Consider the following 15,114-nt stretch of genomic DNA (forward strand, 5'->3'; position numbering starts at 1 on the left):
ATACCTTCTAAGGTCAAGGAGAGGAGCGGGGTGGAGTTCACGGAACTGTAAGAGGAGATGACGGGGGTGGGGGTGGCCACTGGTGCCTTCGAGGGCACTTGGGCTTTGATGGCAACATCATACCCCAAAGCTTTGCTCATTCTCACTTCCTGCCTTCATCACCCTGACAGGCCTGAGGGGGCAGGGATCCCTTGGGGGCCTTTCTGGCTTCGGGGAGGTGGAAGCCATCCCCTACTCACCACCTCAGTACCCCCGGAGTCCCTTCCCTCGGGGTGCACCACCCAAAGGCCATGCTAGGGGAGCTGGTTCCTCCGTAGCAGGTGGAAGAGCCCCTGAGATCCCCGGGAGTGTCATCTGAGGCCAGTGAGCCCTCAGGACAGCCTCAGGTCAGGCATTCTGTCAGTGCTGGCTCTCTTGGTGACATCTAGGAGACACTGCCCAGGGTCTGAGACCCATCGCTACCTCCATGGACAGCCAAGCCCCCATGAGGAAACTGTTTCCCTCCAGGACAAAGCTGGGATCAGCCACGGCGAGAACACTTCTGGGGGCCCAGGCATAAACGCCTGGGCTCCACAGCCAAAGACTATGGCCGGAGATGGCAGGTGACCCCTCAGTGACCTCTCAAGGATGAGGCTGAGTCCTAGCACTCACTGTGACCCATGGTTCCCGGTGTCCAGAGCAGCAGGGAGAGCCCCCCTTGGGGCCCCAGCCCCTCACCCCTTTTCACATAGTGAGGATGCATGTCCCCCATTGTCCTCCCACAGGATGGAACTGGGACTGTAGCCTCAGAGCTCTGCTCTGTCAAGCTGTCCCATTTATGGCCGGCATGCCCAGCTTGGGGATTCTGTCCACTGGGCCCACGGGAGGGACCAAGTCCCTTAGGAGCCAGGTGAGGTCTGGGTTCACCCTACCAATGAGGCATGGAGATGGGGAGGGGCTGACTCAAGATGGGAATGGTGGGACTTTGAACCTGACAGCCAAGAAACAATTCTTGAGACATCTTTGGTGCACAAAAGGTGATTTTATTAAAGCACAGAGACAAGATTCTAGGGCAGAAAGAGCTTCACTGGGGTTGTGAAGAGAGACTGGTTCGATACCATGGGGTTGGGGAGATCAAGTCAAGAGAAGTTTCTAAAGGGATTTTCCTATGGTCAAGAGACAGCAGGGAATTCCTGGAGAAATATTATACTCCATATTTGCCTCAAGAATTTGTCAACGGGCTACAGATCATAAAGAAATTATCTCCTATTTCCTTCTTTTAAAAAATTTTTTTTTAATATTTATTTTTGAGAGAGAGAGAGAGAGAGACAGAGTGAGAGCAGGGTTGAAACAGAGAGAGAGAGAGGGAGACGCAGAATCTGAAGCAGGCTCCAGGCTCCAAGCTGTCAGCACAGAGCCCGACGCGGGGCTTGAACCCATGAACCATGAGATCATGACCTGAGCTGATGTCGGAAGCTCAACCGACTGAGCCACCCAGGTGCCCCAGTCTCCGTTTCCTTCTTGCCTTTGTTCCCCGTATAACTATACTCAGGAAACTGAGTATAGGTTTCTGGAAATTAGGCTACTGATAAGATTCCCTTTTTCTCCTAATTTACCAGAATATAGGTAAACTGATGGAGGACTGTGATTTCTATCACGTAACCATTTGATTTCTTTCCTTTCCTTTGTTGTAGGTCAGTCAGGAGCGCCTGAGGAATGTCACACAGATCCCACCTGGGAGGAGAGGCATCCTATCATGTGCTTTGCCCTCGGCTTGCCTTATGTCCCTCATCAGGAACACTCCCCAGCAGGCTTTCGGTTGTGGGGTCAGGGAAAGGGTGTCTCACCTTGTGCCAGGGCCTGGGGTGGGTCCCTGGGAGGGCCAGGAACTGGGCTCTATGAACAGCACAGGGTACACTCTGTCCGTCCCTACCAGGAATGTCCTCTTTCAGCTGCCTTCCCTTCCCTTCCCTTCCCTTCCCTTCCCTTCCCTTCCCTTCTCTTCCTTTCCCTTTCAAGACCCACAAAGCAGCATGGTTCTGTTGATGTGAGCATTCTCTGCTTTGATCAGGTGCAGGAAGGGGACCTCACTGCACTTACGCCATCCTACACTTGGGCCAGAGCAGAGAGGCTCCTGGCAGTCAGAGACGACAGTTGGTCCAGATCGGAGACCCCTGACCACACGCAGTGCTAACCAGGGGGAAGAGAGTGTAGAAGGACTCACTGTCCCTGCCACAGATGTGGAGATATGGGGAAAGCCCCCTCCCTACCTCCCAGACCTTCCTGTCCCTCATCTTGCATAATACTGACCTGGGGAAAAGAGCGGAGAGCTTGCCAAAAGTTTAAGCATGATTTGCGGGCAATTGCCTCACCCTTCCTGGATTTGGCAAAGGATAAGTTGCTCCACCCTGGGGTAGCCATTGCTCAGCAGGACCATAAAAGGGGCCCTCCGGAAGCCTCCTCACTCACCTCCTCTTTCAGCTGATATCCAGAGTGGTGCCAGCTTCCTTGGCCCTGAAGTCATGGCCCTAGGTCTCCTGTGGGTAGGCCTTGTCCTGCTGGGGGCCCTGCAGACCCAGGCCCAGGACTCCACCCCAAACCTGATCCCAGCCCCGCCTCTGCTCAGGGTCCCTCTGCAGCCTGACTTCCAGGATGAGCTGGTAAGAGGCCTGGGGAGTGGGGGGCAGCTGCAGGGAAGCTCCGGGAAGAGTGTGAACAGAGGGGAGGAGAGGCAGGATGGGCTCAGGCTTTAGCTCAGTCTACCCTCGGGTCCCCTGATGGAAGGCACACCCCATGCCCCAATCCACACCCAACCTTGCTGACAAGAGGGTCAGCTGAGCAGACTCCCCAGGTCCACACTCTCTTTCAAAATCCCTGCAGTCCTCGCAAGGTGGGAAAACCTTCAGACCCTCTACATGATGAGGAAACTGAGGCTCAGGGAAGCCAGCTGGCCACTTGCCAAGGGTCACCTTCTCCCTGACACACTCAGGGCTCCCTCCTGGCCTAATGGCTCCTGCTGGCTTCATCAGCATATGGCCAGTCTGGGTCCCAGCAGCCCAGCTAGAGGGGATTCTGGTTCTGGGCCAGGCTGCCTAGAGGTGCCTGCAGGGATGGAGCAGGAGGGCCCCCTGTGTCTGCTCCTGGCTCTGCCTATCATCAGTCCCCATTGTAGTTCCAGGGGAAATGGTACGTCGTAGGACTGGCAGGGAACGCATTTAATAAAGAAAAAGACAGCCAGTTCAAGATGTATGCCACCACCTATGAGCTGAATGAAGACAACAGCTACAATGTCACCTCCACCCTGCTCCGGTAAGAGCCACCACCTCCTATGGGAATATGGGGGGCCCAGAGGGCTGCCGTGGGGGTCCAAGAGGCAGACTGATGACATAGCCAAGGGGTGACCAAAGCTGAAAGATGATCATTCATCCTACCGCTGGGCAATTGGTCCCTGTATTTATTCCTTCTTTCATTCACTGGATCAACATTTCTCAGTCACGTCAGCACAGACAGAAGACAGTCCTGGGAATGGACACAGACCGTCATCAGGAAACAAGACAAAGAGAACAGGGTGTCCTAGAATGGGAGGAGGGTCACTGGATCCAGCCTGGGATCCCACCTAGGGCTTTGTCAAGAGCTTCCAGGGAGGTGGTCTGTGGGATGGGCCTTGAGGAACCAACCTGCATCAGAAGGAGGGCTGGGACCTTCATGGCAGGGCTGTTGGACTGAGTCAGAGAGAGCCACTTCTTCAAGAAACAGCAAGCCATTGCATGGCTGCCCTGAGCAGCAGCTGATGAGCGGTATGGAGGGGGTGGTGACCACAGTGGCGGGGGCCTCAGGTACTGGTGAGGAGTGGGTGTGGCTGTAGCAGGGAGAAGAACGATGGTGTGCAGCCCAGGAGGCTGATCAGTCGTAGGTGGGAGATGACCAGAGCAGGGGCAGATTAGGACCTAGAGAGGGGAGGCAAGGCTTACCCAGCTCCTCTGGGTTTCTGGCTCTGGCACTTGGGGATGGGGCTAGAGCATCTGTCATTGAAGAATCCGAAGAAGGGCAGGTGTTGGGAGATCGGCTCTGGGTTCCCAGGGGACCAGACGGGATGCAGCTGAGAGGTCAGGGTTGGCCCAACAGCTAAGGGAGTCTTTGGCATCCAGCAGACTGGAGCCTCTGTTGATTCCCCCAGGAGAGGTTATAGCAGGAAGCCACAAGACAGGCATAGGGGACAGGGGACCCCTGGGTGGCTCAGTCGGGTAAGCCTCTGACTTTGTCTCAGGTCATGATCTCACAGTTTTGAGTTTGAGCCCCGTGTAGGGCTCTGTGCTGACAGCTCACAGCCTGGAGCCTGCTTTGCATTCTGTGTCTCCCTCTTTCCCCCCTCCCCCACTCAGGCTCTCTCTCTTTCTCTCTCTCTCTCTTTCTCTGTCTCAAAAATTAATGAACATTTTAAAAGTTTAAAAAAAAATAGGAGACAAATACCTTGGGTAAGGGGACAGTGTAGAGGAAAGTCCACCAAGGGAAACAGCCTCAAAGATGGAAGGACAGCAGGTGCAGAGGGAGAGTCTGAGCACCTCAGGTGGCTCAGGGCAGAGTAGGCAGGGACAGGCAGGGATGGGCTCAGCGAGGAAGAGACAGGCCCATCTGAGGGGTGGCGTGCGGGCCTCCTGCTGTGGCAGGATGGGGTGTCACCCTCTTACCCACACACCTCTTGTTCCACAGGAACCAGCTCTGTGACCACTGGATCAGAACTTTCCTCCCAAGTTTCCAGCCAGGCCAATTCAACCTGGGCAACATTGAGCGTGAGTCCTGAGTGGAGTGGGTCTCCGGGGGCAAGGACCTCACTGCCCCTCCACACAGATGCCAAACAGTGGAGGCAGGGGAGGAAGCAATAGCTCCCTCTCCCTGGCCAGGGTGGGCTGATCCCTCACTGTCCACCATGCAGGTTACCCTGGAATCCAGAGCTACACTGTCCGAGTGGTGGCCACAGACTACAACCAGGTTGCCACGGTGTTCTTCAAGAAAGTTTACAAAAACCGGGAGTTCTTCAAGATCACCCTCTATGGTGGGTCTTACCCCTTCTGGAACCTTGCTCTTGGTCATGCTGGGAGAGAAGAGGCCCACAACACCCAGCCCCCAAGGTCCCCTTCACTCTGAGCCCTGGGAGACGGGAGAGGGGTCTTTCCACAGACCCCTCAGGAGGGAGGGGTCTGAGGCATCATTCATGGGTTCCACAATATTCATGGAGCTTTCGCCAGCCACTCACCAGCCATCTTGGCCACAGGGAGGACCAAGGAGCTGACCCAGGAGCTGAAGGAAAACTTCATCACCTTCGCCAAATCCCTGGGCCTCACCGATGACCACATCATCTTCCCAATCCCCATCGGTAATCAGCAGCTGGGGAGAGAAGGGCACATGGGGACTGTCCAGGCCTGATGTTGCCTCACTAGGGAAGCGGGGAGAGGAGGGAGGCAGAGCCCTGCTGTGGTCACTGGAGCTCCAGGAGCCACTTTGGGTTCAAGAAGACCCTGTCACACCCAGGGTTCTGGTTCCCAAGTTTCCTCCTTCACAATAGCTCAGTCCTGCCCACATGAGAATTACACATCTGGGGCCAAGCTTCCCCAGTCTCCTTGCCTGGCCATTTCCCCCTCTTCCTCCTCCCTGCCTGACCTGTTTGTCCTGGGCCACCTCCCCCTTTGCCCTGGGGCTGGCTCACCATTGACTTGGCAGGCGCCCTTGTCCTCAGGCAGCCCGGTCTGGGCAGGTGCCTCCCCAAGGCTGAGGGTGTGTCAGAACTCAGCAGGTAAACAGGCAGAAGGCTTGGTGCCCAATCAAGACCATGGCTGGGCCTCATCTGCCTCCTTTGGAGAATGGGTGTCACCCAGGTCTGCTAGTCCTCAGGCCTCTCCCCGAGTCCCTGCCCCATCATCCAGCCCTCTGCTGTACCGTCTATGAAGGGAAGGGAAGCCCCAGAACTTCTGTGGCTAGACCAGACTGAGGCCCAGGGTAGCCCAGGGGCAGTGCAGGGCCCTGGAGGTCAGGGACCCCCCCAACCACACCCCTGTCCATACTGACCCCTCTGTCCCCCACAGATCAGTGCATCGATGAGTGAGCAAGTGTGCGGTAAGTATGGCTGCAGAGGGGGCTGATGGGAGCCAGGGTGCAGCTGGGGGGTGGTCCCAGGTCTGCCTTTGTCCCACCTGCCCAGCACTGCTGCCCTCTCTATTCCCTTGACTCCCTCTCAGGTGCCCCCGGCTCTGTTTACTCCATTGACCTCCCTCCAATCTCTGTCCAGGGCACCACCTAGCTGTCCCCACCAGCCTGGACGCTACTGAAAGATGTGGAGACCCTTCTCACTGCACAGCTCACCATCTGCTCCCCAGGCTGTCTTGCTCATGGAACCCCTCCTTGTTTGCTAAATAAACATGTGTCGTCTAGTCTCTAGTCTGTGCTCTTTGACCTCCGGGCCCTCTGAGAGGGAAAAGAACAAAGCAAAGGCTCCTGTTAGCATCACTCCCAAGAAATGTGGTTTCCAGAAAGGGATTGAGGCCACAGAAGCAAAGTCCAGCTCTGACTGAACCCTTCTAGCTCCCAACTCCAGGCCCAACCCCAGACCAGCAGGAGTCGTCCCTTGCCCCTGCCTTGTAGCACACTGCTGGGGCACAACTCACACCTATTTTCAACCACCTGCAACAGGTCCAATGACAGAGGCCCAGGCAGGGCCAGGCAGCTGGGGAGAGTTGGGGGGCCGAGGTGATCTCACCACCACTTAACCAGTGATGGAGGGTGATAGGGGTGGGGTGATGGAAGGGTCTGGAGCCAAGGGCCAAGAAAGAATTCTTGAAGATGTACTTGGGTCAAAAATGTGATTTTATTAAAGCATGGGGACAGGACCCACGGACACAAAGAGCTGGACTTGGGTTGTGAAGAGTGACTGGTTATGTTATGGCCTTGGAGGAGGTAAAGTCAAGGGAAGTTTTAAAAGAGATTTTTGATGCTAAAGAAGATTTACAGAATACTGGAGGCCTAGCTATTGTCAAGTTAAGGTATTTTTCCCTCTAGCAAACATCAACATTAAGACAGTAGGGAGTTCCTTGAGAAATGTTCTCTGCCAGCCTCAAGTATCTGTCAACGGGCTGCAGGGTATCAGGATATTTAATGTTCCCTGCCATTTCCTTCTTGTCTTTCTTCCCCATATTACTATGAGGGGTGATGTGGGGGCTCCAGGAAACTGAGTCTATAGGTTTCTGGAGATTAGGCTATTGATAAGATTGCCTTTTTCTTCTAATTTACTAAGATATTTATAAACTGATGGAGACTCATGTCCTGCATGACTGGGATCTCTATCAGTTAACCATTTGTTTTCTTTCCTTTCCTTTGATCTTGGGAAGCCAGCAGTGTCTGAGGCATGTCACACACATCTCACTTGGGGTGGGGGGAGGTGTAATGCTAGCTTGTACTTTGCCCTCAGCTTGCCGTATTCTTCCTCATCATATCACCCCTAAACAATTTTGACCCTTACATCTTTAAGGTTGTTGAAGGGGAAGGTCTCATCTTCTGTAGCTTCTTCCTGTTCAGTAGGGGAGTAGAGATGTCCCTACCTATGAGTCAATATTGATCAGTTGGGGAACATATAAGAAGTTACAGAAGGCAGAGACAGCTGGATCCAAAATGGACAATGAGTATGAACCTCCTTTAGTAGAAAGGATCATTTGTTGGCTTGAAGTTATTGTAGTGATGGAGTCTTGTCACCAGGCAGAGAAGACAGGAGAGAAAACAGCCAGATGTAATTAGAATAACAAGAAAGAGCAGCCCGAATAAAAGTCTTTTGGTAACTGATGAAAATCCTTAAGTCCAGGAGTTTAACCAATCATGAAAGGAAAGTGAGGAATTGTTTAAAGCACCAATTTGAGTATTCAGGTCAGTTAGAATCCAGAAATATTTGTGTGGTAATCTAGCATGTACACTGATGATGTTTTGGGGTTTTTCTGTGTGGTGGTCTGGAGCCAATGGACAAGAAATATTCCTGGAAGACGTTTTGTGCAAAAAGGTGATTTTATTAAAGCGTAGGGACAGGACATAGGGGCAGGAAGAGATGCACTGGGGTTGTGATGGGTAACTGACTATATACCCTCAGGCGGAGAGAGGGTCAGGGATAGAGTAAGTCTCTAAGGTATTTTGGAAGCAAAGTTTCCAGGACCTTGAGGGGCTAGCTGTTGCTAGGGAAACACCATTATTACTGTTGAATAAAACCTCAGTCGAGAGACCCTTCAGATGCATATTGTGGGATCATAAACTTGGAGTATGATTGCCAGCATATACCTTGGGGCAGTTGAGATAAAGGAAGTAGACTTACAGGATCCTGGAGGTTGGGATACTGTTAAGCTAAGGTTCTCTTTGCCCCTGGCAAACTGTCATTAATGAGGCAGCTGAGATCCCAGAGGAAGGTTACTCTGCTGGTTTAAAGGACTTGCCAATAGGTTGTAGGCATTTCATTTGCCTTAGTTTCCTACATCACCATGGCAAGCATTTAAATGCCTTTCCTTTGTTCTTGGGTAGCCAGGAATGTGTGAGAAATATGTCACATATTCCACCTGGGGGAGGGGAGATATGCCAGCCTGTTTTGCCCTCATTTTGCTCCACGCTCCTCAATCATATCTCCTCTGAACGATTTTGACCCTTATATCTTTAAGGTTGTTGAAGGAAGAAGGTGTCACCTTCCATAACGTCTTCCTGATGAGTAGGGTAATACAGTTGTCCCCATCTATAGGTCAATATTGGCCCATCAGGGAACAAAAAGGGAAATCAAGGTGAGGCAGGTGAATCCAAGGTGGATCACATGTATGAACATCCTTGAGTAGAAAGGATCATCTCTTGGCTTGAAGTTATTGTAGTTATGGAATATGGCACCAGGCAGACAGACGTGGGAGAAAACAGTAAAACCAAGTACAATAACTAGCAAGATTAGTTCAAATGAAAAGTCCTTTGGGATCTAACCAAAATCCTTCGGTCCAAGAGTTTAACTCATCACTAAAGGAAAGAGAAGGGTTATTTAATACACCAGTGTGAGTGTCATGATTGTTAGAAATCCAGAAATATTTTTGAGGTACTCCAGAATGTATATACAGTGTTTTGTTGTTATGAGAGTTTAAGTTCCACCTTGTGCAACACTTAAAACATCTAATGGCACTCTGTTTTGTAGAAGTGTTTTATGCATTTGAGTTATTTTATTTTTAATTTTTTTTTACATTTATTTATTTTTGAGAGACAGAGAGAGACAGAGCACAAGTGGGGAAGGGGCAGAGATAGAAGGAGACACACAATCCAAAGCAGGTTCCAGGCTGTCAGCACAGAGCATGATGCGGGGCTCGAACTCACAAACCATGAGATCATGACCTGAGATGAAGTCGGATGCTTAACCAACTGAGCCACCCAGGTGTGCCTTGAGTTATTTTAGTATTTAGTAATATAATGGTATTTTGAGAGTCATTTAATTCTTTAACTGTGTAACAGGTGATGTATAGCCATCATATTGACTCTTTTGTTTAGTAACCAATCAGGTAATTAAAAAGAGATACTTTTGGGGCGCCTGGGTGGCGCAGTCGGTTAAGCATCTGACTTCAGCCAGGTCACGATCTCGCGGTCTGTGAGTTCGAGCCCCGCGTCAGGCTCTGGGCTGATGGTTCAGAGTCTGGAGCCTGTTTCCGATTCTGTGTCTCCCTCTCTCTCTGCCCCTCCCCTGTTCATGCTCTGTCTCTCTCTGTCCCAAAAATAAATAAACGTTGAAAAAAAATAAAAAAAAAAGAGATACTTTTATAGAAAAAAGAAAAATACAGGTTAATTATTAGAGCAGATTAAAAGCCCAGTGTCTCCCAGTGCTGCTGGTGAGATTTTTTAGACATTAGGCTTGAAGCATCCTCAGATGCTTCTGGGAACAGGCAGTAGGAATCACATCGGTCTTTTGGCTTGTATCTCAAATGTCTGTGGTGATCCTTTTGAATGGCCCATTGTAAGAAGGAATTGTTAGTAGAAATTGGGAAAAGAGGATGAAAAAGAAAGGTACAACCATCCTAAGAGAAGTTGGAGGTCTTCCACAGGTTCACAGGAATAAGAAGGCATATTAGTTTGCTCGTTGAATTCCTGGGAAGGGGGCACAGGTTTTATTTTAGATATAGGAGCCCATGAAGTGTGCCCCTCTAACTTTATTGCAGTGGGAGTTTGTAATATGACCCAGTAGGGGCTCTTCCAGTTTGAAGTTAAACCCACTGTTGTATTAGACTTTCAATCCTTTAAATAAACCAGGTGTTTTGGGTTTATATGGTGTGGGTTTCTAGCAACCGTTAGATCAGGTTTAGGAAAGATATGTGTTGCATATTCATTTAGAGATTTAGGAATTGCACATACATTTGAACAGTTCCAGCATTTACCCAAGCAGTATCACCTAAAATTTACCATTATTTAACAGGGCTTCCATTTAACATACCAAATAAAAAGTCCTCATTGGTCAAAAAGACTTTTTTACAATTTAAATCCTGGGAAGTTTGTTAAACCTTACAAAGTATAGAGCACATCTGAAATGGGGTTGAGATCATTACAAATCTTAAAGCTTTAAATTATGTATTTAACCAAGATGGCATTAAGAGATTCCAAAGGCAAATATGTAGGGTTATATAGTTGTCAGCAAAACTTAACCTCCTTTAACAGTGAGAAATCTTAACTAAGTGATTAAAGACCTGATAAGGGCATAAGGTAAAGCTGTGGTTTTCCCAGCAGACAAAAGAGAATACAATCCTTTGTATACATGCATACATATATATGTATATTTTTTTCTTTGTATCAAGAGATAAACAATCCAAAAAACTTTGTTTTTTGAACAGAGAGAAAAGCAGAATTTCAACCTTATACCAGTGTACTTTAAAAAATCCATTCTGCAACATAGTCTGTCCTAATCACACATAAAATTCCTTTCCAAAGATTTCCCTTCATGAACCTTCTACGACTTTCCTTTGCATTCAAATTTTATCCCAAGCCATTTTTCTCCAAACCAGTCTCATTTAGGACAAAATTACTTTCTTTTACCTGCAACAAAAAAATATATTTCCATTCCTTCTCTCTTTTTTACACATTCCTACTTTTTTACATATAGAGTTGCTTTCCTTATTTCCATCAGTCTTAATTACATTTAGCAGAATTTTGACTCTTAGCAACCTTGGTCTCCAGCTGAGACTAAGTAGTAACCATTTGTAAACTGTTACACCAGAATCCTTTAGATGGAAAATTCATGAATCAATTAAGCATAAACCATGTTTTCCAATAGACCCAAATGTTCTTAGTTTCTCTGCAATAAGAAGTCAAAAGCAGAAACCTATATTCAGCAATCAATGCTTTAGCACTCCATTCTATTTGGAAAAGACCTAGATATCCAGTGAATTCAATCCCATTTATTCAAGTGTCAGATTACCAAAGACATTGAAAGCTGTCTTAACAATTTTCTGTGAAAACTTTGAGATAAACAAAATTAACCATTATTTTAAGTCATCTTGTTGCTAACAAATTGCAACAGAGACAACATGAGCTTATTTGGCCTTTAGGAAATCTTGGCAGAATAAAAGTTTCGTATTTGATGCCAATAACTCTAAATACATGTCTATCGTAGTTAAACTAACGAATTTAAATAATATTAAACACCGGATATGTTCCACCTGCGTTCACTTAAAGGACAGTTTGTTCCCCATTGTCACTTTTTTACCTAGGACAGCAGTGGGGGAATCTGAAGTGGGTGATCCAAGGGGGTGCTCATCCCTCCTTGACATCGAGGTGGGAGGATGGTATAGAAGGCAGTTATGTAGGTCACACGGAAGGTGATGCAGAAACAGGAGGAGGGAGAAGAGAAGGCAGACAAGGTGAAGTGCCAGAAGGCAGAGAAAGAAGATTCCTAGTTCTAAACCTTGTCAGCTGGGAAAGAGGAGATCCCTCTTTTTTTTTTTTTTTTTTTTTTTTTGTCTTTTTGTTTGTTTGATTCCCACCAAAGTTGAAATAGGGAGTCTATGTCTTGCTAGATAAGTTGGGGGATTTCCTTGAAACAAAGTGAGAAGGGTAGCTGCTTGGGAATATTCTTTAAAGTCCCCAACCCGAGGTAGACTAACCACAGTTGATTTCAATTATAGACGATAACTCAGGAAATGAATGAGGGAGAGGTCCCCACATCTATTAGGAGGAGGAACAGAGAAGCAGTCAGCATCCCCCTTTGTCGTGGATGGCCTGTTTCCTCTAGCAACTGAATTCCATCAGGAGGAGGCCTGTTAGGACATCCACGATGTCAGGAGGGAGTTTACTAGCCGAACACATTTGGGCCAATACATTCAATCTGGCCTTTGGCAAATACATTCAGGCCTTTCAATCCGGGTCCTGACTTAGAGCTGGGAAGGCCTGGACCTTGGGTACTTCCGTCCATTGACCTTGTTTCCTGCAGAAGAAATTTAGCTGCTAGATCCTACAAGACCACACAATGTTACAGGACATCAGTCCTTTCCTAAATTTTGCAATCCAAATTGCTTCTAGTGGGTTGAAAGACATCCCAAGGGAGAGTCCTTGGGGACTGAGGACAAGCTCCTGTCCTCCTAGAGACAGAAAAGTAGAGAAGATCCATTACCACAAAAAAATGCCCCCCAAACTCCCATGTGGTGTCCTCTGCAGAGGATATATCAGAGGTTCCTGAGGTGTCATAGTGACCCAAGACGTACCTTTAACCAAATCGCTATTGTCACCGACCAAATACTAAGGGCGTCTGTAGGAGGGATGCTGGTACCCCCTCCCCCGCTTTCCCATTGTATCCTAGGCTACAAATAGGAGCCAGCAGATGGACCTACTTTGCCTTGCTGAGAAGGCTGAAGAAACCACCGTTTTTAACCCATGGAAAACACTGGAAAAGTTTTACAAGGGAGAATTGCCCAATTTTCTATTTAAGTAGTAGTTAGTAGAGGACATTGACCAAAAACAATGAAGACAGAAACTCATCATGTTCCATGTGACATTCCAACACATAGAGCCTTTACAGCCAACTTCCTAGGAAATGGTCCCCAGTTGGGTTTTAATTCAATCAGGTACTGTTTTCAACAGTAACGGGGGAGGTCCCATAGCCAGAAACAGCTAGACCAGGGATGTGGAAGGGATCACGTTATACTAATGAGGAGGAAACCTCACATGCTAGTCACTTAGGTGGCTGTTCCGTGCCCAAGGCAGACAACAATATATAATGACAGGAGGAAAGAGAGGGCCCAAGTTTCTGGGTATTTTTATTATTCTAGCCTGGGGACTCACTTCCAGCCAAAAGGCAGGCTTTCTTCTCCCCATAGAGTAGCCATGGGCTAGAGGAGTGCAGACTGAGCAATGGACGGGAAAGTGTTCCAGTAACACCATACTCCTTGAAAAGCCCCAGAAATAAAAGTAAAGGAAGAGAAGAGAAAGTACTCACCAGGTTTGCACAAATGCTCAGGGCCCAGAAGAAAAGACTCAGGCCCCCACATAGGACACCAAAAGATGAGGTTTTTGAGTGAAGTGGGCAGGGGGTTCCAGGGCCGATGGCCAAGAAAGAATTCTTGAAGACGCATTTGGTGCAAAAAAGAGTGATTTTATTAAAGCACGTGGACAGGACCCATGGGCAGAAAGATCTGCACTCTGGTTGTGAAGAGTGACTGACTATATACTATGAAGCTGTGGGAAGTAAAGCGAAAAGGGAGGGAGGTGTCCAGAGGGACGTTGACATGCTTATGAGGACTCCTAAGATACCTGAGGCCTTGCTATGGTCAAGCTAAGGTTGTTTTACCTCTAGTAAGTCATTAATATTAGGAATGGTAGGGATTCCTGGAGACATTGTTGTACTTGGTATTTGCCTCAAGGATTTGTCACTGGGCTGCAGGGTATCAGAAATTTAATTTTATCTGCCATTTCTTTCTTGCCTTTCTTCCCCACATCACCATGGAGGGTAGGATGCTAATAGGGGCTCCAGGAAAGTGAGTCAATAGTCTTCTGGAGATGAGACTATTGGTAAGATTGCCTTTTTCTTCTAATTTACTAAGATATTTGTAAACTGATGGAGACTCATGTCCTGCATGACTGGGATCTCTATCAGTTAATCATGTGTTTTCTTTCCTTTCCTTTGTTCTTGGGCAGCCAGAGGAATGTCACACATATCCCACGGGGGGGGGGGGAGGTTTAGGGGGTTCTAGTTTTACATTGCCCTCACCTTGCCATATGCTCCCTCTTTACCCAGAGTCTCTTCTCTCAGGGCCCACCACCTAAAGGCCACGCTAGGGGAGCTGGTTCCCTTACAGCAGGTGGAAGAGCCAATGAGGTCTCCAGGAGTCTCATGTGAGGCCAATGAACCCTCAGGTTAGCCTCAGATCAGGCATTCTGTCAGCCCTGGCCCTTGTGGTGACATTTGGAGACACTGCCCAGGGACTGGGCAGGGACTGGGATGGCCAAGCCCTCATGAGGAAATTATTTTCCTCCAGGACAAAGCTGGGATCAGCCATGGCAGGAACACTTCTGGGGTCCAGGCCTAAGGACCTGGGCTCCACAGCCCAAAACTATAACCAGAGATGGCAGATGGTATCAGTGATCTCTCAAGGATGAGGCTGAGTCCTAACACTCACTGTGACCCAAGGTTCCTGGTGTCCAGTGTGGCAAGGTAGAGAGCCCTCCTTGGAGCCCCAGCCCACCACCTCTTTTCACACAGTGCAGATGCATGTTCCCCACTGACCCCCACCAGGATGAAGCTGGGACTATAGGCTTAGAGCTCTGCTCTGTCAAGCTGTCTCATTTGCGGCTGGCATGCCAAGTTGGGGTTTCTCTCCACTGGGCCCACAAGAGAGGCCAAGTCTCTTGGGGTCCAGCTGAGGTCTGGGTTCACCCTGCCAATGGGACATGGAAGAGGGGAGGGACTTACTCAAGATGGGAATTGTGGGGCTTTGGAATGGTGGGGATTCAGAGCTCACAGCCTAGAAAGAATTCTTCAGATGTCTTTGGTGCACAAAGGGTGATTTTGTTAAAGGACATGGACAGGACTCTTGGGCAGAAAGAGCTACACTGGGGTTGTGAAGAGTCATTGGTTATATACCATGGGGTTGGGGGCCATAAAGTCAAGAG

At 48.7% G+C, this 15,114-nt stretch overlaps 1 protein-coding gene across 2 annotated transcripts in view; it reads left to right on the top strand.

Moving 5' to 3' along the window:
- Positions 1-2,401: 2,401 nt before the first annotated feature.
- LOC101098498 (neutrophil gelatinase-associated lipocalin-like) overlaps positions 2,402-15,114 on the top strand; it is a 37,935-nt gene continuing 25,222 nt past the window's right edge. Inside the window, exons 1-7 of one of the 2 annotated variants that reach the window (XM_003995927.4) lie at positions 2,404-2,639; positions 3,152-3,288; positions 4,690-4,769; positions 4,913-5,032; positions 5,252-5,353; positions 6,060-6,090; positions 6,263-6,404. In XM_003995927.4, the coding sequence (XP_003995976.1) occupies positions 2,502-2,639; positions 3,152-3,288; positions 4,690-4,769; positions 4,913-5,032; positions 5,252-5,353; positions 6,060-6,079 (597 nt within the window). In that variant the 5' untranslated portion in view covers positions 2,404-2,501 and the 3' untranslated portion in view covers positions 6,080-6,090; positions 6,263-6,404. Of the gene's footprint in view, positions 2,640-3,151; positions 3,289-4,689; positions 4,770-4,912; positions 5,033-5,251; positions 5,354-6,059; positions 6,091-6,262; positions 6,405-15,114 lie in introns of those variants that run through there. The other variant, XM_011288406.3, reaches the window with a different exon arrangement.

This window comes from Felis catus, chromosome D4 (assembly GCF_018350175.1).
Source record: "Felis catus isolate Fca126 chromosome D4, F.catus_Fca126_mat1.0, whole genome shotgun sequence".
Lineage (NCBI taxonomy): Eukaryota > Metazoa > Chordata > Mammalia > Carnivora > Felidae > Felis > Felis catus.